Genomic DNA, 25,374 nt, shown 5'->3' on the forward strand with positions numbered 1-25,374 from the left:
GAATCTGTATGTAAGTCAGAACTGGCGGTCAGTTTCAGCAGCGGCTGAATCTGGACGCCAGTTCCGACTTACATACAGATTCAACTTAAGAACAAACCTACAGTATATCTTGTACATAACCCCGGGACTGCCTGTAAACTATTTCAGATTTCTTGTTACGTGCCCACGCACACAAACACACAGTACATGCAGTGCTTTACTAAATATATTACACATTACTAAAGTTAGAAGTGGCAGAAGCTTCCAAAAGATGGAGGCGGCACCAGAGCCCAAAACTGTGGTGCCACCACCTCTTTCCCCAAAAACCCCTCCATGCCACCTCTTTCCCCTCAGCCTCCACCCCTCACTCCTCTCCTACCCTCTACCCCATCACAACCTTACTGCCTCTAAAAAGTGCTGAGAAATGGCTCCTTGGCCTCCCCTGTGAGATGTGGAGCACTCAGGATCAGGTGATTTGTGGCTGCAGCACATGACTTATGAGGAGAGGCTGAGAGATTTGTCTACAAGAGAGAAAAGTGAAGGGGGATTTGATAGCAACCTTCAGCTACCAGAAAGGGGGGTGGGGGGGTCCAAAGAGGTTGGAGAGAGGCTGTTCTCAGTGATGACAGAATGAGGAACAATGGTCTCAAGTTGCAGCGTGGTAGGTGTAGATATGATATTAAGAAAAACTATTTCATTAAGAGAGTGGGGAAGCACTGGAATGGGTTACTTAGGAAGGCAGTGGAATCTCTATTCCAGTTTGACAAAGCCCTGGCTGGACTGATTAGGGATTGGTCCTGCTTTTAGTAAGGTGTTGGTCTAGTCCAGGGGTGTCCAAACTTTTTTCAAAAAGGGCCAGATTTGATTAAGTGAACATGCGTGAGGGCCGACCATTTTGCCTGACATTCTTTGAACCATTAAAATTAAACGCAAATTAACTATTTTATGCAAAGTTTATTGCAAACAGCATACTTTTCATTTCGTCACATGGATGACAAATCTAAACAGGTGTTAAATCACTCTGCCTTTCATATCTGAAGGCCAGATGAAAAAAAAATCCAGGAAGCTGAAATATATGTCAGGAACATTGTAAAGTACATTACATATTATTGGTAATAAAGGTTGTCTGTCAACTTTTAAGTTCAAAAAATATGAACAGGAACATAACACCAAGTATACATGTTGCGTCCAAATATATTTATAACTGATTTAGACCAACTGACATTAACTGAGATTTTACAATGTATTCATCTCAATACATATGGATTCATTGGGGGCAATAAAAGATAGATATTGCCAAATTACCTGTGGGGCCGTATTAAACTAGAACACGGGCCGCAATTGGCCCGCGGGCCGGACTTTGGACATGCCTGGTCTAGTCGGTGGTGCCCGTGGGTGCCATGGCGCCCACCGGGGCATTTATGTGCGCCCGCCAAGTGGTTGGGCCAGCCCTGGTCATTCTTGTGCCCCAGGCACGCGGCAAATGCGCGGCGCCAGCCCTGGGTGCACGGCACATGTGCAGTCCTGCCCCCAGGTACCCGGCATCCCCAAAAGGTTGGGGACCAGTGGATTAGATGACCTCTTGGGGTAGCTTCCAAACCTACGTTTTTATTATTCTAGGCGCTTGCCTTCTTTGCACTGACTATATTGGGGACTGAAGAAACTCAGCATATTTTAGGAGCAGACACAATGTATAGTTTTGACACTGAAGTTCATAATATGACTATTCATTTTTCAGAAACGCTTAGGATTGTGGCAAAATAATACTGTAATACAAGAGGAAGATATTTCCCTTCCCTCCTTGTAACCGAAATCTAAGCAAATTAGGCATGATAATGTTTTTGCTTTCTGTTAAGAACTAATCAATCAACTGTTAGTGGAAACTAAGTAACTAAGACACCTGCTTCCTTCAGTTAATACCACTACTGTACAACTGAAAAAAATATAAAAAAGCGGAGAAGTACTACTGCACATGTAAGCATCCTATTTTCTACAGAATTCTGATTCCCCTCCAAAGGTCTCACAACCCACAATAGTAGGCTATATTAAAGTGACCTTAGTAAGTTGTTAGAATTAATAAAGGATCAATGATAAATGTAAAGTCCAGCAAGTCAACAGATTGGTTACATCCATGACACATAACCAGGGCTGTCACTAGAGGGATTGGAGGCCTGGGGCAAACCCCCATCTCCAGTGCCTGACTCAAAACAACTTCTCCACACCACAGGTCCTGCCCTGTCCGCTTGCCAAAACTCCACCCCCAAGCAACACAAGCTGGTGGCTTGCCAGGCAGCCTGTCACAGAGTAGCAATAAGGGTCGGTATCCCCTCCGGCAGTCACTGCATGTAAAATATTTCATCCAAGAGCAGCTCTAGCAGGAATCTGAAATATGGCAATGGAATCAGCCTGGTGTCCATATATGACTTTTCAATAAAAAAAATCCCCAAATTTGCCCATGTTATAAACCTCTGAAAATGTCAGTTCACATATGCCCAGTAAAGATCTGTTAGAAATTTGGCAGCTAAATCCCCCAAAGATTCCATCCGTATTGAACATGCTCCATCCCATCCTATAGGCAGATCAGATGGCATATACACCATCCCCAGCGGGTGGCTAAGCATGCTCCATCTTGAAACTGCAGAAGTTTAGCGGTACTTTCCTTTGCAACTGCTTCTTCCATCTAAGACTACTGTGGCATCAAACCCTGAAACTTAGATCTGAGAAATTCTCTCTCCTGTGATCTGACTGCCCTTTCAGCTGGCCCCAGGCAGCGTGTATGGGGGTGAGTAAGGAGGATTGAGGAGGAAATACTTCCTACAGGGACTGAAATTCAAGCAAACCTAACTACTATACATTTCTCTCTTTTCCCCCTCTTCTTTTGTTTCTCATTTGATTCATTGTTCAGGCCAGACTCCTCCTTACAGCTGCCTGAGAGGAACCATATCATAAACAGGAGCAGAAGGGGAAGCAAGTATTTTAGCAGAAAGGAAATCCAGCCTTTCCCATATCACTTCCCTAGTCAAAGGAGTGCTAATAAAACACACACACAAAATAAAAAATAAAATAAAAAAGTAAAAAATAAAAAAATTCTACAAAGTGAATGGAAGCACCTTTCTTTTTTCTTGTTTGTACTAACCCTTTTCATACAATACAGAGTATTGTTTGGCAGATATTTTCCATTACATACACTTAAAGTTGTTTTGTAAAATTTGCCCCTTTGCTCCCTGGAAGCATGTACGCCAGTGTTACCAGGTGACAATGTTTTTTTAAGAGAAAGCACAGCTAGTGCCTCCTCAGCTCAGTACAACTTGACTTACCTAAAGGCAGGGGCAGGCAGCAGCGTGGCTTATCCACTAACATCTCCAACATAGGAGAGCTGTACCCAGGAGAACAACGAGTGCCAGGAGGAGGAGGAGGTGGGTTTTAAGGAATACTTCCCTGTCAAGGATGATCTACCAATACACAGGCTGAAAAGAGCGGGACCGCACACTATCAAGGAGGACTAGAGTGGCTGTGCTACCAGAGGGACAGAAGAGAACTTAAGAAGGAATCTAGGTATAGCAGAGGCCACCAGAGTACAGTTTGAAGGGACTTCCAGCAGAGATTGATGGAGGATCCCATGAGGAAGAGTAAATATTTAAGGACTATATCCACTGGGCACGGGAAATGGATTATGTCTGGGACTTCTGGTATGGAGTGAGTCACATTATGATTTTATTAATAAACCAACCCAAGGAAGGATATAATTGAAGCAAGTCAGCCTGAAATGGAATCCTTCAGTTACCTGAGAGGGGGAAAACTGAGACAATCACAGAAGCCTTCCATAAGAGGTTACTCCAGATGGGACCACCCTCTGACAGCCATTAGTAGCAATGCTTCCATCTTTTAAATAACCATTCCTCTAGTATGGTGTTTCTTAAAACTATGAGCTTCATCACTCCACGAAAATGTCAACCTGCCAATGTTGTAACCATTGGAATGTGCTCAGGCCTGCTAACCAGCGGCCAAAGGAGGCAACTGCCTTGAAGCACAGTGATTCAGAAAGGCTAGTCTCCACTGCTGCTGCTACCTCAGGGTACATCTACACTAAGCGCTAAAGTCAAGTTAAGATACATAGTTGAAGTAGCTTATTTCAGCTTTTGGTGCTGGCTACACAACAGGAAGTCAAAAGAACACTACTCTTACTTTGACTTCCCTTACTCCTCATGAAATGATGGTTACGGAAGTCAGAGTAAGAAGCCCATTATTTTGAAATAATTTTGAAATAACAGGCTTGCTGTGTAGAAGCACACTCTGTTAATTCAAAATAAGCATGCAGTGTAGACATAGCCTCAATGGCCATAGCCCCAGGCCTTTTGAATCGCAGGTGGAATCACAGGCATTGTACTCCAGGCCCCGTTAAGTGGTAGCGGGGGGGGGGGGGGGGAAGAGGAGATGTAGCACGGTCCAGATAGCACTGAAGGCTAGCTGCTCCCAGCCCTGCCCCTTCTGCCTGCCAATTCTGTTGGCCCCCTGAATGAGCTCACTTGTAAAACCTGATGATGGATACTGCACGGATATGTGGTGGGGAGAAATGAAAAAGAGAAAGAGAGAAAGAAAACCTCTTGCTTCATGCTATTAGCAATCTCTAACTGGGCGATATTAGGGAAAAATCTTCTCATGTGAGCTGGTTATTCAAAATTATTCATTGCAAGGTTTCATGCACCTCTCTCTAAAGGGTCTGGTACTTGCCTGGTACACTGAACAACTAATTTGAACCTATATGGCAATTCCTATGTTCCTGTGGGGGGAAAATGAAATGCTGGGGAGCCTTAAACATTCTCTACTCTCAAGCAAGAAGAAAGAATCAGTTGAGTTTTTTGATTTCCAAAATTCACTACTCCACAGGAGATGAATTACCAACTTTCAAAGGAGTAAAATATAGATACTGCAGACTGGATACAGTGCTCATAGATAACAATACAGGTTCACTAAAATAGAAAACTGAACCCAACACCAAGTAAAATAATATTTTGGTAACAACTGAATATACAGAGGATCACAGCACAAAGCCTCTGACATGCCTAGTTTAGAAGATTTTTTGGCTCAGCAGTGGCTATAAATTTCTAGGATTAGGACAAGAAAAACTTTGACATAAGTAGGTAGGAATAAATCAAACAATATTGTCATGCTGATGTATAGGTCAGACAGAACAGAAATAATATGGGTCTGCAGTTAGCATGTGGTTACTTCTATAAAATGCTTTGAGTTGTATGATGTATTAGATGGTGTTTCTGAAAAGGAGACCGACTCTCACAATGCACCAGTATTCCAAGGAAGATGATGATGACAAACCAAAGGAAGTTAGATAACCATTATTCTCAGTAGATACCACGTGATCCAACTTTAACCTAAATGGGCTGAGCAGACACAAAAGATGATAAAAAAAAGAGTAGGTCACAGGCATATATCAAAGCAGGAAATGTATGTGACAGCAAACTATTAAAAATACAAATGAAACGCTTACAATTTTGAAACATATTTTTGTTTTTTAAATTACTCAGTGCTTGCCGACATATCATTCTTTTAAAGAACTATGCCTGCTTATCTACAAAACACATTTCAACATCCATGCTTTATGTGAAATAAGAAAGCAAGAGTATACACCAGTTGACACAAGAATAATCCTTTTATAAAGATAATGCTACTAGAAGTTTTACTATTGAAAATTATATTTCTTAACTACTGGTTGAAAATACAGAAACAGTCTCCTAGTAAACTAATTATATTATTGGTCAGACATTTTCCTGAATGAAGAGCAATATTCTATTAAGTATAAAGAACACAGACTTTTCCATATAGCTGTCGTCCTATTGTAGAATATCAATACTTTTTTTTTTTTTTACAATTAATCTAACTTTTTATTCCACCATAATCATACAGAATTAAAGTAATTAAGGAGTACAGAAAAATCTCTCAGCACTTAAAAGAAAGGGAATAAATACCTAATTTAACCACTTACAAATATATTAAAAGAGCTATGATATCTGTTAAAATTTAAGCATTTCAGTGGAGCTATTTTTTTAGAACTAGTAATATAATCTTGTAGCATGCAGTGGCCTCACTCACACTGTATGTAAATATGAAATATATATTCATATGCTTATTTCTCAAGAACCTTAGCGTAATCAGCTGGAAATTGAGAAAATTTGTCAATATACCAATCTGTCAAGGAAAATTAAGTTTGTTATCTTTCCACACCTACTCCCTTAAACTACAGGAGAACTTAAAATAATTTTTTTAATTATTTGCTGCGGTGCTCATTTGAACTAGGGAAAATTCTTTGACTCAGCTAGGGAGAGCTTAGACAATACTTTTCTAAAAGTATTTCCTTAAGTTTCAAATGATACTGTTGTTTTTAGAAAATGGAACAATAATTTTACCATTGAAACCAAGCATACTGTAACCTGAAATAGGCATGTCTGCACTAACTGGACAATTAAATTGAGTTCTGAGTTCAATCTGCCTCTTCACAGCAGGGGTGTTCTATTGCAGTATCGCTTGCCTCAAAAATTCAACAATCATGAGTTAGGACCCCTCTCCATTCACATTAATGAGATTTTGAGAAAAAATTATGTCTGTCTTCTGATTTTTGATCTATTCCTCCCCACTCCCAAATTGTCATCAATTTTGGCCTTGTATGTAGGACTTTGCCAAAACAGACAAAATTAAATCAAATTATGCAAATTCATGTGAAGCGCTGCCTGAAGGTACAAAGGACTTTCTAGCTGCTTCCAAAACCCCAAATGCTAATGAAGTTGTTTTTTGTATCACACCAATTAATTATGTGCCCTAGTACCTGCACATCAATTAATTTTATACCCTTATACCTACATCAATTCTTCAACCTTCGGCCCCCACATCTGCCTGTTGCATAACAGAAGCTTCAGGGACTCTTCAGCCCCATCCCTCTCTACCTCCCAGGATGGAGGAGGGGGGAGGGAATGACAGATACTTATCTCAGAAAAATATGAAACATTAGTTGCAACTGTTAAGCATGTATATCTTTAACTTCATTCTATATTTAGGGCTTAATTCAGCTACCTGGCCATGCATCTCAAAGCTTGGCAATAGAATTTGGAACATAAAGCAGTGTTCATCTAAGTATCTGAGATTAGAGCAGAGTCTTTATATTTGTTCCACTAAATCACGGTATAGAAAGCCACAGATAAACCTTGCTAATATCTTTATTTTACAAACACCAACAAGCATGGGTGGATATTTATAGAGACCAGAAATTATCCATCTTGAAAAAAAAAATAATTTGCCATTGTTTTCCATCCCTGGAAAGCTGTGATGTAGAATATGCTGTTGAAAGAGCTTCCCCAGTCCCTAAGAAAACAAGGTTCGAGAAAAACATTAATGGAATTCCTAATTTTTCATCATTCCTTTGTCGAGGTTCTATATCATGACCAGGGCATTGGGGGGGGGGGGGGTATTATTTCATAGTCTGTTAACTTATTTGACCAGATAACCCACTCTTAAAAACAGCCTCTCTATCACTACACCAAGGTGCAGGTGTCCCTTTGCAGCAGTCCATTAGAAGAAAAGCAAGAAATAATTTTTAGATGCTCCTAAAGTAAAGAATCATAGTATTAGTCCTTATTTTCAGAGGGCGACAGAAAAGACTAGAATGACTCATTTAACAGGGTAGTCTCTGGACAGATATAATTTTACTGACTTAGCACTGACATCCATAGAGTTAGAAGTACCAGAGCATTTCTGTATGGAGCAGATATCCCCAGCACATGCTGCAAAGTGAAAATAAATAGGATTACATGATCTTACTCAATTTCAGTCAACACCCAGTGCTAGCAGTAACATCCTTCTATTCACAAATGCCATGCTGCCCTTGAGAAATCATCTGCTTTAACCTCAAAAAACAAAAAACAAAAAAAAATGGAAGCACCAAGAATGAAAGGAGGGAACAGGTAGCAACACAGCTCATCTGTTGCAACTTTTGGCTACTTCAATTAGGATATGATTAAAACCATCAGTTTAGCAATAAAACAAATGTATTTGTTAATCCTGAAAGTCACCCAAATTTCCTAAATATGAACTTAGGAGTCCATGTATTATTTGTTATCCTCATTAATTTAGCTTAAGCTGACAACATTTTATGGCCTTTAAAACAAGTCAGTTCTCAGAGGAATCCCCTGCAGAAATTGATTTATATTCTAGGAAGAAGGAGATACAAGAGATGTAAAAATCTGAAAGCAAAATTATTAGTATATGAAGCTGTATTTGTATGAGTTGAAGTAGCAAATTCTTTTTATTTTTAAAGTACACATTTGGCATGCATCTGGTCCTCATAGACAATGGGTGAACTGCTACTTTATAAGCAAAAAGCAAAATCAGGAATAACTCATAAAAGCAAATCAGGGAACTGAACTGTAGGCTTCTGTGAGGCAGTGAAAATAATTACCATTGTGCACATCAATAACCTCTCTTTTTTTTATTTTAAGTTTCATGTAGAAATGTGACAAGCTTTATTGATCGAGGCTTTGCCCATACTTCTGCTGTGATGGTGCTTTAACATGACAGTGTGGCCATGGCACCAGTGTCGGAAGAGCACTCTAGGTCAGAGGTCAGCAACCCCCGGCACGCAAGCCACAGGCGGCGCACGAGCTAATTTTTACTGGCACACAGGGCAGGAGCTCCTCCGCACAGCAAGAGCCTGCACTGTTGCTTGAGCCTTGTGGTCAGTGCGCAGCTGCAGAACCACCTCCAGGAGGCAGGCAGAGAGGTTGCAGACTGGGCTGTGCACCAGCCAGCGGTCGGTGCTCTTTCCCTTCTATAATGGAGTTGGGCAAGTGGAGAAGTGAGCTGGTGAAAGCAGGTGCGCTGCTACAGCTGCTGCTGGTGGTAGTGGCCATGTGAGGGCTCAGATGGGCAAGCTCCAGTGGCTGGGGCTTGGGCCACATCGTTTGCTCTTTCAGTAGCAGGGCCAAGACCAGGAGAGGGGACTGCTCCTAGGCAGCCAGGACCAATGTGGCTTAGACCAATGTGGCTGCTCCTCCAGTAATGGAGCCGTGGTAGCGGGGCAGAGGCAGCCCGGCAACCCAGCTGCAGATGGGGGCAGCATGTGTGTGACTGCATGGGGTTGGGGAGGGGGAAGGGGTGGATGGGTGCTGGCATTGAGGTGAGGTGGAGGCAGGGAGGTGGTTTGTTTGTGCTGTGAGGTGGGGATAATTTGTTTGTTCTTTAGCTGAGAGTTAGGACAGAACAGACTGCTGGTTCCTGCTACTTTGAGAAGCAGGATTTTATCCCAGCTCCCACCTGGGCTGGGGGGAGCAGATTCCACAGGGGTTGGTGGGGGAAAGAGGAGGTTGGTGGGTGCTGGCATCTGTGTGGTGAGGTGGAAGCAGGGGACAGTTTATTTGGGGTGTCTGACTGACCACTCAGAGGCTTGTATGCTACTTAAAGTATCAAGCTATGAGCCCGATTGGAGAACTCAGCAAGGCAAAACAAGGCTAAGGATCATACTAAATGGCAAGATCTGCATCTTAATTTATTAATGAAGCTACTGTAAGTAGGACTATTAATAACTTTAAAAAGTATCACCAGCACTCAGACCTGTACATACAGGTGAATAAGTTAAACCTTGGCACACCACTTCTGAAAGGCTGCTCTAGGTAAATTACCTCCATGAAGGGAGTAGTTAATACTGATGGGAGCCTGTTTACACTGGAACTTTACAGCACTGTGAACATGGGGAGAGGGGATGTTTTCCCCACACAAGAGATGAAGTTACAGCACAGTGAAGTGGCAATGTACACAAGCCCTTAGTCAATTATGATCAGCTATAAAAGGTGAAAGTTAGCATCATGGAGAAGAAACTATGTGGTTCGGGGTAGAGCACTGGGAAGTTTTGGTGACAAAAGTGCTGTTGACATGCAAAAGTTGTCAAATCATGCTTATGCTGCCACCTTCTGTTGACATATCATGGCCACATTGCTAGTTCCCCTATCGGCAGGGAGAGTAAAGCAATGTGGGCATGCATCCCACAGCGCGGGGCATCACCTTTAGTTGCTAGGCACTGTGGGAATGATCAAGGGAGTGAAAGGCATTTTGAGAACATGAAAAACATCCTGTCACACACCTCTTTAGAGTCCCCCAAGGCTTCCATCTTACTTCTGCGCCATTTCAAACTCACAGTTCTTGCTGCACACTCCAGCATCTGCTATGAGAAATCGTGGATTGCAGACTTCCCTCCTATGCTGTATTCAATGTGTTTAGGACAGCACATATTGCAGCAGAGAACTTAGTGTCAGAGAAGACGACTCAGATGCAAATGACAATGCAAGTGACACAGACAACAGCAACATGACAGTGCATTTGGCTGTCACAGAGTAGCTGTGCAAAGTGGAGGGATCGCACTGTCATGCAGATGTGGGATGAAGAGCAGTGGCTACAGAACTTTAGGATGCGTAAAGCAACCTTCCTGGACCTGTCCTGAACTACAAGAACAATTGAATAAGAGCTGTCCTCTTGGTAGAGAAGTGCGTTGTGATTGCTTTGTGGAACTGGTGACTCCCAATTGCTACTGTTCAGCTGCTAATCATTTGAAGTGGATAAATCTACCAGTGGGGCAGCACTTCTGCAAGTGTGCAGGACAATAAATTGCATTGTGCTGCGTAGTACTGTGACTCTTGGAAATGTGGATGACAGTGACTGGCTTCGCTGAAATGGGCTTTCCAAACTGTGGTGAGGCAATCGAAGGCACACATATTCCCATTATTGTGTCACCCCGCTTTGCCAGAGTATATCAGTTGTAAGGGGTACTTCTCAAAGGCTGTGTCTACACTGCAGGGTTTTTGCGCAAGAAGTCTTTTGCAGAAGATTCCACGAAATCATGATCATCACTACCACAGTTTACACTAGTTTTTGAGAACATACTGGATAATCACAAACTTGTATACCATTTCTTACCTCAGAACTAGTTTTGGCAGTTCCTGTGCTGCAGGGCTGGGCCCAGGTACCCACTCTGGGCACAGAATTATGATATAATTATGTGGTGATATAATCCTGTTCACCATGTTACAACACCACTCACTCAAATTAGGCCCACCTGTCGCAACAACCGGAGAAAGGAGCTGGGTCTAGTTCTACAGGACAGGAGCTATTATTGTCACGTGAATGCAGAGTGGGATTAAGAATGTTAAAATACCGTTAATTGACTAGTTGATGGAATTTCCATCGACTAGTTGACTAGTCTATAGGCACTTCCACATTTGTCCTTTGAAATGTAAAAGAGCATCTGTTGGGGCTCTTGTACATTTTAAAGGAGGAATGCAGAACTCCACGTACAGCCTTGGGCCAGTGAGAAGTCCCACTGACTCCGGGCTGCATGCGGGTGCCTGTTTTGAAATGCACAAGAGTCCCCAACTGACCCTGGGTTCCGCACATCACTTCCGCAGATCAGCTATACAGCAGCTGCCTCTTTAAAACGCCACGTCCGCACATTTCAAAGAGGCAGCTGCCCTGGAGCCTGGGGTCAGCTGAGGACACCCAGCTGACCCTGGGCTCTCCATGGCATTTCCCCGAACCCACGACTAGCTGGGGAGTCCCCAGCTGACCCCAGGTTCTGGGGAAATGCCACGGGGAGCCTGCAATCAGCTGGGGAGTCTCCAGCAGACCCCTGGCTCCAGGGCTGCCCCTTTGAATCGCGCAGAGGCAGCGTTTTAAGTGGGCAGCCCACTCAACAGCTGATCCACGTATCAGCTGTACAGCAGCCACCTTGGGGTTTCTGCTGTGTAGCGCAGCCACTGTGTAGCGCTGCTCACAGAGGTGGCAGTGGGCGGGGGATATCAATTAGTCAAAAGACTATCTGATAAGCAAATGCTTATCGGATAGTCAACTAATCTTTAACATCCCTAAGTGGGATCACTTTTTTACAGCTAGCCAATGATCCATTGCCATTCCACCAGTTGCAAAACCTAGCTCCATCACTGCTCCCTATGTTTCTCCCTACTTCACCACAGATCTTTGTGTGAAGTGCAGCCACAAAGATACCTTAGCGAACAGATAGCATGGCTGGAGAGCTACCAGTGAATAAAAGGAATAAAATGGGACAACAATATAAACATATTACAAGATTTACCTGACACTGTGTGGGTCCTTAACTCAAAAAAGTTTTGTTTTTCTTCATTTAAATAAGGTCTACTCAATACGAGGCTCATGGGCCATGTGTGGCCCGCGGCGCAGTTTGGGTTTACGCGGGCTCAACACGTGGCCCGAGGGTGAGAACCAAAACAAAAAAGTTGTCAATATAAATGGTCTTCTGTTGATATGAGTTTCAGTAGTTAAATTCCTGGATTGTCTTTGCTCATTAAAAGTGCTGTCATATGAGTGGAAATCAGGTAAATATTGCATTTTATTAATATCAGCAGAATTGACCTAAATGGGGCCTGTGTTTTGTATAGTCTTGCCTTAATGTTTATATTCATGCCTGTCAGTGTGAAAGAAATTATTTGCACATATTTGCATGTAGAATCATAGAACCCCACACTTAAGTTAAGGCCCTCGGCATGTGCTGTGAGTATCACTGTGGCCTCCATGGCTTCCAAAGTTGAGTAGCCCTGATTTAAATAATTATTTTGGGCTGGGGATGAGGAGTTCAGTGTGCAGGGTATCCCAGGGAGAGAAGACAAGCTCAGTCCCCTCTCACTGCAGCAGCCTCGGGCTGGGTGAGGGGACACAACCAGAGGAGGGGTGCATGATCCCAGGTTGGGGAAATGGGAAGACACACAGACACACAAACTCTCTGAAATATATAGTAGATAGCTGTCCTTTTCTCCACACATGGCTCCTGTTGACCAATGCATTATAGCTATCCTGGTCCCCATCTCTAGCCCCTTACTGCCCCCTCAGTGGTTATTTTGCAGTATAAGTGTCCTTCCTGCCAGACCCCTTTCTTTCCATTTTATGAGAAACAATCCAATTCCAGGCACATCCCAATGTCCTGGAACAATCAAACTCTGACCTTGCTTTAAAGTTAGGATAAGAGGAAAGCTGCATACCAAATTAAGTGGTCTTAGCTCTTGCCATTTAGGAATAGATCTTGAATAAATTAACTCACAAACAGATGCACATTTTCTAAGATATATAGTAAGATACAGTAGCACTGCCTAAAGCTGACTGAGGAGTACCCAATCACCAGCACTGGTGGGACTGTATAACAGAAAAAAATAAAAGTCATTTTAGAAAAGTTGATATTATAATCCTAATCATCACCATTATTTAACTAATTTAATTTACACAGTTTTTGCTGCCATGAAAAGGTAGCACTAGTATAATTAAAAATCAGACAATTTTATAAGAATTTAACAAAAAGCCTTATGTTATCAGGTACTAAGGATGTTAAATTTAGATTAATCAACTAATTCAATAGTCAATGCAATTTAAATTGACTATTCGATTAATCAGTAAGGATGCCTCCGCCTTTGAAATGTAGCAAGAGCCCTGCCGACTCTTGCTACATTTCAAAGGCGAAGAGCCGTGGGAACATGGGGGACTCATTCCCTTGCTGGCCCCATGCTCATTGCACGTGCTTTGCTTTTAAAATGTAGCAAGGCAGAAGCACCGCCAGTTCCCCTGACAGAGGCAGCAATGGGGAGAGAAAGTGACTATTCAACCACATCCCTACAAGGTACAAACAAATTGCTAATATATACAGAAGCATTAAACACATTTTTAAAAGTCTATTCTTACCACAATCATTTCTGAAGGTTCCAATATAATACACTCGCATCCTCTTTTTCCTCCAGACTGCTTGCCAAAACTAAAAGAAAAAGTAAAAGAACGAATTAGGTAAAATATAACAGAGTTAAATAAATTAACAGAAGGAAAGTAATACAATAACCCACGGACTCTCAAACTTTTTGACACGGGGACCAGTAAATCCATTCACGAGCTTTTGGAGGACCGGTAACTTTCATTTGCATATTTGCATATTCATTAAGCAAATGATGAAAATTTAAATATAAGTTGTTTCTGGTCCTCCCAAAGCCCCCAGTGCCAGCGTTAGCAAAGCTTGAGATACAGTCACCCACAATATTCTTGCCAGCAAGTTAAGGGAAAAGGATTGGATAAATGGACTGTAAGATGAATAGAAAGCTGGCTAGATCAGGGTTTCCCAAACTTTTTACTTTAGTTGGAACCCGTTTTTTTTTTTTTTTTTGGTACTGTTTTTTGCAGCCCAAAAATATAAACGCATTTAAAAAAAAAAAAAGAATGAAAAATGAATAAATTTTCAGTGTTTCACTCAGCTGCATCCTCCACCCAGCCTGGCCCAGAGCTTGGGGGATCCAGCACCGCATGAGCACTCCAGGAGGCAGGAGCAGGAGCAGATTGGAAGTAGGGTATCTGGCTAGGAGGGAGGGTGCAAGGAGGGGTAGGGTTGCCAGGTGTCCGGTTTTGTACCATACAGTCCAGTATTTGAAGGTTTTGTCCAGGAAAGAAATTGATAAAGTACCAGACATATAAAATGCCTGGTATTTTCTAATTAGATAAGTTTTATTGTAATTAGGCGCATCAGTCCTTAGCTGCAAACTGCCTGGCTGGTAGATGCGAACTGCCTGGCTGGTAGATGTGCTCACGCTGTCTGAGTGTGTCTACCTGCCAGGCAGTTCGCAACTACTCGAGGGACGGGGTATGTGGGGGGGGGGGGAGGGGGGACAAAATGGAATCCCTGGCCACACTGACTCGTCTGCCAGGGTCCACAGGGTCTGCATGTAACCAGGTCAGTCCCCCCCACCCTCTCCTCCTGATCTCCCCAGTCCAGCCCTGCTGCCCCTGTCCAGCCCTGCTTCTGGTGGCAGGTTCCCCCACCCCCTCACCAATCTCCCCCGGTCAGACCAGCTCCCTCAACGATCCCCCCGACCAGCCCCGCTGCCCTTGTCCAGCCCTGCTTCCAGCAGCCCTGCTTTTGCTGCCTGCCCACTCACCCAGATCTCCGCAGGACAGCTGCCGCCAACCCTGCTTTTGCCAGCTGCCCGCCCGCCCGCCTGCCCGGATCTCCGCTGGACTGTCCCGCTGCCCCCAGCCCTGCTTTCACCGGCTGCCCGCCCACCTGTCCTGATCTCCGAGGGACAGCCCTGCTGCCCCCAACCCTGCTTCCCAGCGGCCAGTATCTCCGGCCCGGTATTTTTTTCCCGTGGCCAAGTACCGGGCCGCAGCCCCTAGTTTGGGAAACACTGCAATAACCTATGGGTGAAAGGGGAGAGAAGGAAAGTTCATGAAAACTACTATACTTGAGACCACAATTTATTTTTGCTCATTGTCATTAATAATTCTTTGAATCTATAAAGAACCTCTCATCAGAGCCTCTTCAAGGTTGAACCTCTCTAGTCCAGAATTCTCTAGTCCAGAAACATCCGATGTCCAGAATGATTTTAATAAGCTGGATGTCCACTTTTCATGGGAGTGACCAAGTTTCCCACGGTCCAGTAAAGTCTGCTTACAGTCACCAGTCCTATCTCTAAGTGTACTGTGGTGTTATTTAGCTCTAATTTACCCCTAAATGTCCTTTAACAACCCAATAAGCAGTGGAAGTGTTGGTAATGCTACTAGACAATATTGACCTTCCATGATCTGGAAAATTCTCTCGTACGGAATCAGTCAGGCTCCGAGGATGCTGGACTAGAGAGGTTCAACCTGTATTTTATATAAGCAGGGTGCCTTGTGAAATTATTGTTCATAGTATACTCGTGTCAAAAGAATCCATTCATGACTAGAACTCCATTGGTTTGGTGCTGCTTTGGAAAACAAAAAAAGGGAAAAAGAGAATAAAGGAAAGACAAGAAACGAACCATCTCTGCTCTAGAAAGCTTACAGTATATATAGGGAGAGAGTATAAGATGTGGGAGTAGAACACAACAGAGAGAAAAAATCTGTGACATTAACATAAACACAAAGATTCCACATAATTTTTATAAGTTAAATGTACAAATCAGATTTCACTTCTTGGTTTTAAACACGTGAACAAGAAATATAGGCCACCGGTCTAGCTGCTATCATTTGGCGTTTTACTAGGTTAAATAGTATATCTATTTTACATGTGCATAAACTAAGATTCAGGCAGGTTAAGTGACATATATATGGTCACACAATGCAACAGCGATGAAATAATAACTAACAGCCTCACAGCTGTCAAAATCTGGCCACTTTATTAAAATAGTGCTGATAACCATTAGTGATGAAAATGGAAAGTGCTGTTTTCTAACAATTCTAATGATAAGTTTTTCAAGAAAGGGTTACTAAAAGTTTTTAAACTTCCTACATTAGGAAAGTGACAAAATTACAGGAGCTAGCATGTGACTATTTAAAAAAAAAATCTAAGTTGGACAGATATTTATTTAAGAGAAACAAAGGTTACAAAGAAGATCAATACAATAGTTCAGTGTATTTAATGCTTCCTGGGTTAGCAAGTTGCTCTTTGCGCTCTACTGTCAGAGCTGAAGTCTCAACTGAGACTACTGACTTAAAATGAGAATATAATGAGTTCTCTCCTATGTCTGTTTTCCACCACTTTGACATGTAATTATTTTCTTCTCAGGAGACAATAGCAGTTTTCATGGTTGGGGTTAACCAAAACTGATTTTATTAAAACACTGAACAAGTTGTTGATTCTAGCACACATAATAACTTGATTCACACTATGACTTAACATCACTGAATTGAATGCATGTATTAGAAGGCTAGAGAAAATGATAAACTGATCTCAGGACTGACTAAACACATTAACCAAAATCTAAGCTTGCCCTCTTTTCCTAATCTAGAAAATGTGGCACAGATTTTTGCAGTGGAAACAATTTCATTTTATAATTCATCACAGAGGAAGCAAAAAGTCTTAACAGCTGGACACCGGACAGCTGCAGTTTTTGGACACCTACAAAATACAGATGCAGAGTACATTAGCTAATTCACTCAGCCAGAACTACCAGTATTAAAATGTTCAGTGACTTTGAAATTATTACTACGTTTCAGAACTAACCTGCTGAAATGAATGAGAGTGGTTCACATTTCTCAAAAATATCATCTCTCAGGCTTTCTAAAAGCTCAGGAAACCAATGCATGTGGATTTGCATTAGTTTATACTCAGATAACATTTGGAAGTTTTCCCTTACAAATAAGTGCTAGCTTTATTTTAAATGCAACTTTAGATGCAGAATTCTGCTGCAAAGGACTGGTCCTGCAACCAATTCTTTGGTTATGAAAAACTCAACTCTGGCCATTAGAATACATGCAGCTCAGCTTCATAAAGCCACCACCTACTCCCAATTGCTGTCTCCGGCATATGCAACATGAAGAATCACCTAACATTTTGTTGAGACTGCATAGAAAAAGGGACGCAGCTAATAAGATTGTGAACCAAAAAGGAAAAATAAAAATCTAAGAAAAAAGTTAGAAGTGTGAAAACAACAGGAAAGAAAGAACATACGGGATAAGTACCAACTCCTTGGCAACACACAGGGAAGGGAGAACAAATCATCAACAGATCAGGTACATCTTTACCTTTAGATGTGACAGACACTACATTTTTATGCATAGACAAACTATGGAAAACTTATACTCCAAAGCTTTATAATGTAAGCTTATACTTTATGGCTACGTCTAGACTGGCCCCTAATTTCAGAAAAGTCATGCAAAGCAGGTAAGTCAGAATAGGGAAATCCGCGGAGGGATTTAAATATCCCCCGCGGGATTTAAATAAACATGTCTGCCGCTTTTTTCCCGGCTTGGGGAAAAGCCGGAAAAAAGCGTCTAGACTGGCGCGATCCTCCGGAATAAAGCCCTTTTCCGGAGGATCTCTTATTCCTACTTGAAAGGGCTTTATTCCGGAGGATCGTGCACTGCAGTTTGAACTGTTAAATTCTGCATTTTGATAATGTACTATAGAAACTATAGCCTTTACTAGAACAATTGCCATTTATCATGACAATGACTAAAATGTTCCTTGCTTATACTGTATTAGTAAAGAAGCTATTAGTTCATGATTTCTATTGAAATATGTTAGTTTCAAAGCGGGGCATTCAAACTTTCAGTAGCTGTCTAAATTTCATGTCTTCGGTCATACTTCTTTCATAGAGTGTATAACCCAGACATCATAGTTTGTCACAGTATGTCATAAATTAACAGTTGTTCATTAGTTACTTGAATTAAAAAAAGCGGGAAAGCATGGAGAATTGCCTAAGTCATACATACATATACATATACATATGTGAGAGAGAGAGAGAGAGAGAGAGAGAGAACGAACATGTGCCATAGCATTGGGAGTAAAAAGAAATAAAGACAATCCTCATGGCCCCATGTATTCTATAATTCTCTGGCTGCATAATTTGCTGCAGAATTCATTCTTTCCTGCACAACTATGCTCTAAAATCTTAGCATAGACCAGTGGTCCCCAATGCGGTGCCTGCGGGTGCCATGGCGCCCGCCAGGGCATTTCTGTGTGCCCGCCGACAACCTGGGCCGGTCCCGCCTGCGGCGCACGGGAGGCACCGGCCCCAGGCGCTCAACACGCACCGGCGCCGGGTGCGCGGCGCTCAGGCGGCCCCAACCCCAGGGCATATGCGGGCGCTCTGGCGCGCGGTGCTCGAGCGGCGCCAGTGCCAGCCCCAGGCGCACGGCTCGGGCGGCAGCGCCGGCCCCGGGCGCAAGGCGCTTGGGGCGGCCTCGGCCCCGGGTGCAAGGCACTTGGGCGGCCCCAGCCCCGGCCCTAGGGCACATGCCAGCGCCGGGTGCCAGGGCATCCCAGTCCCCTGGCGTGCTCCCGGACGCGCGGCCCCGCCCCTGGGCGCCCAGGGCGTGAGTGCCCCCGCCCCCAGGTGCCAGGGAGCCTCTAAAGGTTGGGGACCACTGGCATAGATTTTTTTTAAAAGTTTTTAAGCTCTTATAGAATTTTGCCTTCCACAGTTCAAAAAGAAACAAACAATATTTCTGATTGGTATGAACTATCCCATTCATATAAGTTACAGCCCTATGGATTTCGTGATTTCACAGTTGTAGAATATGGCACATACTCTCTCATATACAGACACACACAGCCACAGAATTTACATTTTGCTGCAGACACCTAATGCTCTGTTCCATGTCTCCTTATCCTGCTGAGACCTGTTCTCTTTTTGTAACTCTGCTACTTGGGGGTATAATACATATCGAATCCTAAAGGCTCTCTACTTCTGAAAAAAAATCATTTTCCCTAGATAAGTACACAGCACATTGTGAGATCATCATAGTGCAAACATAGTAAAATGCAGTATTAGCCAAGGAGTTTATAGCAAATCTATTATAATTTCATAATTACAAAAGACGTATTTTCTGTTCAAATTAAATTCAAATATGTTTATGCAATTTAAGTCACAGACATCATGTTAAGTGATTGACAAACACCCAAGGAAAATATCCAGCATACAGAATGGGCTACATGCCAGGTCTATCCTAAGTTCATAATACTGATTGAATGCTCAGTGGAAAAAAAAAAAAAAACCAAGATGTTGATCATCATCTTTTATATACCTTTCTGTTGTGTATAAAGGCAGACTGTCACTAATGTATACATTAGACTTCTATTAAGATTTATTTTATTTCCTTAAACTAATTCTACTCCACTGTATTTCATTTTAACCCTAGCTTGTAAGACTTACAACATAGTTAAGATTTTTAGTCTGTATTTTTGCAAGGAATACAAAATATTGTTTTTTACTTGATGATACATTGAAAAGATTTATAATTATTGTTGTTTTCATAGGAACAACTGGTAGCAAACCCCTACATTTATGTAGCCTAACACTTCTATTATATAAGATTTTTTTACTTCTTTTTAGAAGATCTATTTTAAATTTCCATTATTTGTATCAAGCCTTTAAAATTCAGTAAAGAGAAAGTCCTAGGTGTGCAGAAGTGACTTTTCTTCGTTTACCACTCTCTCCACATTTGGCTGAGTACAGCCTTTTGAAAAAAATCACCATTTTCCTTCTGTCACTTGTACTTTCCACTAAATTCTGGTATGGGGCTAAAATGTCTAGACATGAACATTCTAAAGGGCCAGTTCTAAATTGCTACCGAAGCCAGAGCAACAAATGCTACTCCAAGAATACCAGAAGCTTGCAGTCTCTGTGGAAGGTGAAGATCCAAAAAGAGACTCCACTCTGCAATCGCACTCCGCAAGACTCAATACATGGCCCTCTAGTTTGGGGAAACTATTATAGCAGGCCTTCTCAATGACTCTCTCAACCCAACATGTGGTCAAAGCTACCAAATTTCCTCATCCACAGCTAACAACTTTCTGGTGTGGTCAACTAATACAGTCCAGGATTGTAGGAATCAAAAGGATTCACATGCTTAAAGAAGGTCAGTACAACAGAACTCTATTGACTTTGGCTACCCAGCTATGCTGCCCTGAGTTAAAGGGCCATTACATATTGACTTGGGCTACTAAAGTGGACTGCCCTAAGTTAGAGGGCTACCTCTCACTGACTCTAGCTATTAGGCTGTTTTAGCCTGGACCAACGGTTGATGTTCATAGATTGAGAGAGAGACTGACGACAATTAAACGGCTGACTAGGCGGTGTCCACACCCCTGTTTACTCTTCCCCCAAGAAACAGGGTGTGAATAAGCCACGACACATGGGCAACATCCAGGACCTGCTGAGAGATGTAGGTAGAGAGAGTGGGACAGGGGAATCACCCTTTTGTCCTGTAATTCTGGTGAAGAGATGGATATGGAGAAATTCCTGCAGTGGATGGTGAAAAACCAGCAGCAGCAAGTAGCCCAGCACCAGCAGCATCAGGCATAGCTGATACAATAGCTAACCCACCAACCTTAGCAGCTAATGACGCAACAGCAGAAACAGCAACAGCAGCTATTGTGCGAGCTGACCACACTACACGGGACCCAACAGGAAGGCCTGCTGCAACAGGCAGCTGCATTGCTACAGCCAATGGGTCCACCAAGCCCCATGGCCATGGGGATGGGGAGAGGCACCGGACTAGGGATGCCCATTCGTCTAACAAAGATGGGACCAGGGGACGACCCCAAAACATTTTTAGTTACCTTTGAGCAGATCTCTATGGCCACTCACTGGCCCCAGGAACACTGGGCTACCATATTGGCTCCTTAACTAATGGGACCAGCGAGATGCCCTGGAGTATCTATGGGTGAAAGTGGCCATTTTAGACAATACCAGTATCAGCCCCAAGACTTACTGGCAGAGGCTGGTGTAAGGAAGGGTCCCCCATTGGGGCACAGCCCCAGGCTGTTGCCCAATGAATTAGGGACCACTGTGGAAGAAACCGGAGTTTGACCTCGGTGGTCAGAGATCCCAAGGAGAAAAAAGGATCCCAGGAGAGGGAAACCATGGAAGATGGAACCAATGAGACCCCCCCCCCAAGCATGTACTATACTCTGCAGCCTGGGACTCCCAGGGCAGAACTCCAAAGAATGGCGACCCCAAATGCCACATGGCAGGAATAGTCTACCCAAGGATGATCCCCGATCTACAGACCCCCAAGGACCATTGTTGGAGGTGCGGCCAAGGAGGACACTTCCTGAAAGACTGCCCCTACATGGAATGCGACTATGGACAACCCTGGATTACAGGGCATCGGACACAGGGACCCCAACCCGGAAAACTGGTGATCCCATGGTAGAGGAATGCGTTGAGGTCTCAGCTCTGGTGGACTTGAGTTGCAGCCAGATGATTATACGGGAGGACCTCATGCCCAAACTCCAGGTCACTGAGGACATGATCCATCTCCAATGTATCCATGGAGATGTGCAACCCTACCCAACAGCCTGGGTAAACTTGAAGGTTCGAGGCTGGAAGGAGCTTCTCCTGGTAGGAGTGGCTGCCTAGCTAGCCTACCCAGTGGCGTTAGGGCCAGACTTGCCCAGGTTTAAAGACTGACTACTGCCCTCCTAGAAGGTAGCGACCCAGGGTGCCAGGAGGAAGAGCACTGGGACTCCCAGTAGAGACAGACCCCCAGGAAGAACACTCCCAATCATCCAGGCACCATCGGAGGAAGATGTCCGGGTAAAACTTGAAAGGGATGTAGACTTCCTGCAGGAGCAAAGGGAAGATCAAACCTTGAGCCAAGCATGGGAGCATTCACAGATTCAAGGAGACAGAGCACCCTCAGGGGCCACACTTCAAGATTTTGTTAGACCAACTATACCAGGTGGTGGCAGACCCCCAGATGCAAGAGGAAATGCACCAGACATTGGTTCCCTGGAGGCTATGCAGGAGCCTCCTACATTTGGCACACACCACCCCCTGGGCTGGACACCTAAGTAGAGAAAAGACCCTCCTGCAAGTAGTATGCCAGCTCTTTTGGCCTGGCATACAACAAGAAGTCCGAGACTACTGTGCTTCGTGCCCGGAATGTCAGTGTGATGGGCCTAAGGGCGTACTCAAGGCCCCCCTCAGACCTTTTACCAGTTGTACTGTTTGAGTGGATTGGGATGGACCTTGTTGGCCCTTTGGAGAAGAGCAAGACGGGGAACCAATTCATCCTGGTAATAGTAGATTACGCAACCAGATATCCAAAAGCTATGCCACTGAGTTGCAACCGCTGCAGATGAGTTGAAGGTATTTGCAAGGGTGGAGATACCCAAAGAAATCTTGACTTACCAAGGTACTAACATATCCTCCAAGTTGATCACTGAGTTGTGTCAGCTTGTGCATATTTGGACTCTCCGGACATCAGTACACTACCCTCAGACAGATGGACTCATAGAACGTAGAACCTCAAACTGATGCTACATAAATTTGTGGATGATGATCCATAATATTGGGACACGCTCCTACTAGCTTTACTCTTTGCTATAAGAGAAGCTCCCCAAGCCTCAATGGGGTTTTCCCCTTTTGAATTCCTTTACAGGAGATAACTCCAGGAAATCCTTGACCAGGAGGATTGGGAGGCCCAGGAGACTCGAGTACTAGGAACCACCCAATATGTATTACGACTCCGAGAACAACTTCAGACACTAGATGTCTTTGCATGGGAGAAACTAATACAAGCTCAACAAGCTCAAGAAAAACAATATAATCGGGGAGCTAGAATCCATAGCTTTGAACCAGGAGATCGGGTCTTGTTACTGTTACCCTTGACTGAGTCAAAACTTCTAGCTAAATGGCAGGATCTCTTTGAGGTGATACATCGTGTAGGACCTGTGGACTATGAAGTTAGGCTGCCAGGTCACAGGAAGGAGGTTCACACATACCATGAAAACCTCTTGAAAGCCCGGAAGACCCAAAAAGCCATGTATATTGCCCCTGTACCTCCCAAATCTGAACTAAGATCTTTGGCAGGTGACCCTATCAATCCAAAACCAGTAGTGGTAGGGAAAGGGCTCAGCCCCCTACAACAGAATCAGATACATAATCTCTTAAGAACTTTCCAATATGTCTACACACCCAGGTCAAATATACCACCACATTGCAACGGAATCAGGACAGGTGAGAGACCTGTACTGGCATTTGCTAAGGAAAATGTGGGATGCCATACGACAAGAGCTTAAGACAATGGTAGAGATGCGTGTAACTGAAGAATCAAGGAGTGAGCAGAGGAGTCCCATTGTCCTGGTAGCAAAGCCCGATGGATCTATCCCAGGGCTACTGAACTTTGGAAGCCCCGAGAGCCACAATGATATTCACGGCACATATACGTGCTAATATATATGCAAATAGCTTCTTTCACACTGACAGGCATGAATACAAATGTCATGGTGCTCCTGGCACCTCCTCCCTAGGGCTAGAAACACTGACACTCCATACCCTTCTGTTCCAGCCAGATCATCAGCTTGCGTCTTTCAGTGCTCACCCCACCTGGGAGACGCCTCGCCATTGTGAAGTGAGTTCCCAGTGGAGGCCATGTTCAGAGGATCCCACCCATGGGCCGCGTGTTCAGGCCGCATAAACCCAAACCACCCCATGAGCCACAAACATACGGGCCATAGACCACATGCGGCCCACAAGGCAAGTTTTGAGTAGCTCTGGTCTATCCGGTTCTGCACTGATTTCCTGGAAAGTAAATACTATATCCTGCTTCGATGCATATCCCATCAAAACATCTAGCAGGGGCCAAGTATATATCGACTACTGACTTAATGAAACGGTACTAGCAAATAGCGCTCACACCTAATTCAGGGGTGAAGATTGCCTTTCCCACGTCATTCGGTCTGTGCCAGTTCATTACCACGCCATTCAGACTACACAGGGCTGCAGCCACTTCCCAGAGGTTGATGAATAAACACTTATAATCACATGACCAGTACGCAGCCGCCTATATAGATGACATCGTTGTCTAGAGTAACACATGGGAAGAACACCTGCATCACCTCAAGGAGGTTCTCTAGGCCCTACGAGAAGTGGGCCTTATGGCAAATCTGGGCCTTACAGCAAATCTGTCAAAGTACCACTTTGGAAAGGAATAGGTGCCATATGTTAATGACCCCTATATTAGAATATCATGAGTTTTTGTGGACAAACTCCACTTCCTCAGCCCTTTTCTCTCCACTTTGCTTATCTGAGGTGAGTTTTGCCCACAAAAGCTTATAATGCTAGAGACAAAAAATTATAAGGTGCTACAAGACCACTCATTATCTTCCTTAAGGTTTACAGAGAGACAGAAATGAAAATAAATCCAATTTCCACTTTTAACCTCACTAAGAAGAAACGTGAAGAGAAATGGTAACAAAAACAATGTATGAGAAACTTTATAGTTATTAAACATTCATTGGAAATGTCATGGTTTGCTTTATTTTATTTACAGAATTACAAAAAGTAAGAGTTACAATATTCTTATCCAATTATTAATTAGTATTAAGAGAAACGGTCAGGCAATCAAACCATAATACTTCATTGGTATATCAGTAATTCAGAGCTGATGTTGTTCAAAGGAGGCTTTGAAAAGTTTTCTTTAAAAACACAGTGGACTCTTATTGAACATTTAGATAACCAAGAAAGCATATTCATTGGAGTTCAAACTCTTAAAACAGATATTGGGAATCTGCTGGTTTTTTGATAGCTGAAGCCCAGGAAGTAAGTTCTCTAAGCCAGACTGCAGCTTTTCAATAAATTATAATATGTGCTCCTGTTGTTTGATACCCAGATATAACATCTATATTATTAACTGTGAGATCAAATCACTGGTCTGAAACACTCACAAGATAAATACCTTCCATATATTTAAAAAAAAAAATGGTTGCTTTTCATTGGCATTTATTTGCAAAGCACATCATTTACAGTACACCTTGTTTTCTTTCTTTCTGATTCACTAATGTTCTTAATTAACAGTTTGTAAACTAACATCAGAAGCAGGAAGCCTACTAAACAACCAGTGGGGCACTGG

At 43.3% G+C, this 25,374-nt stretch overlaps 1 protein-coding gene across 7 annotated transcripts in view; it reads right to left on the reverse strand.

Moving 5' to 3' along the window:
* Positions 1-25,374, reverse strand: part of RAPGEF6 (Rap guanine nucleotide exchange factor 6) — a 244,075-nt gene that overhangs the window by 158,227 nt on the left and 60,474 nt on the right. For all 7 annotated transcript variants that reach the window (XM_075900358.2, XM_075900357.2, XM_075900363.2 and 4 more), the window contains one exon: positions 13,732-13,801. In XM_075900358.2, the coding sequence (XP_075756473.1) occupies positions 13,732-13,801 (70 nt within the window). The remainder of the gene's footprint in view (positions 1-13,731; positions 13,802-25,374) is intronic.

This window comes from Pelodiscus sinensis, chromosome 16, assembly GCF_052426305.1.
Source record: "Pelodiscus sinensis isolate ZL-2025 chromosome 16, ASM5242630v1, whole genome shotgun sequence".
NCBI lineage: Eukaryota > Metazoa > Chordata > Testudines > Trionychidae > Pelodiscus > Pelodiscus sinensis.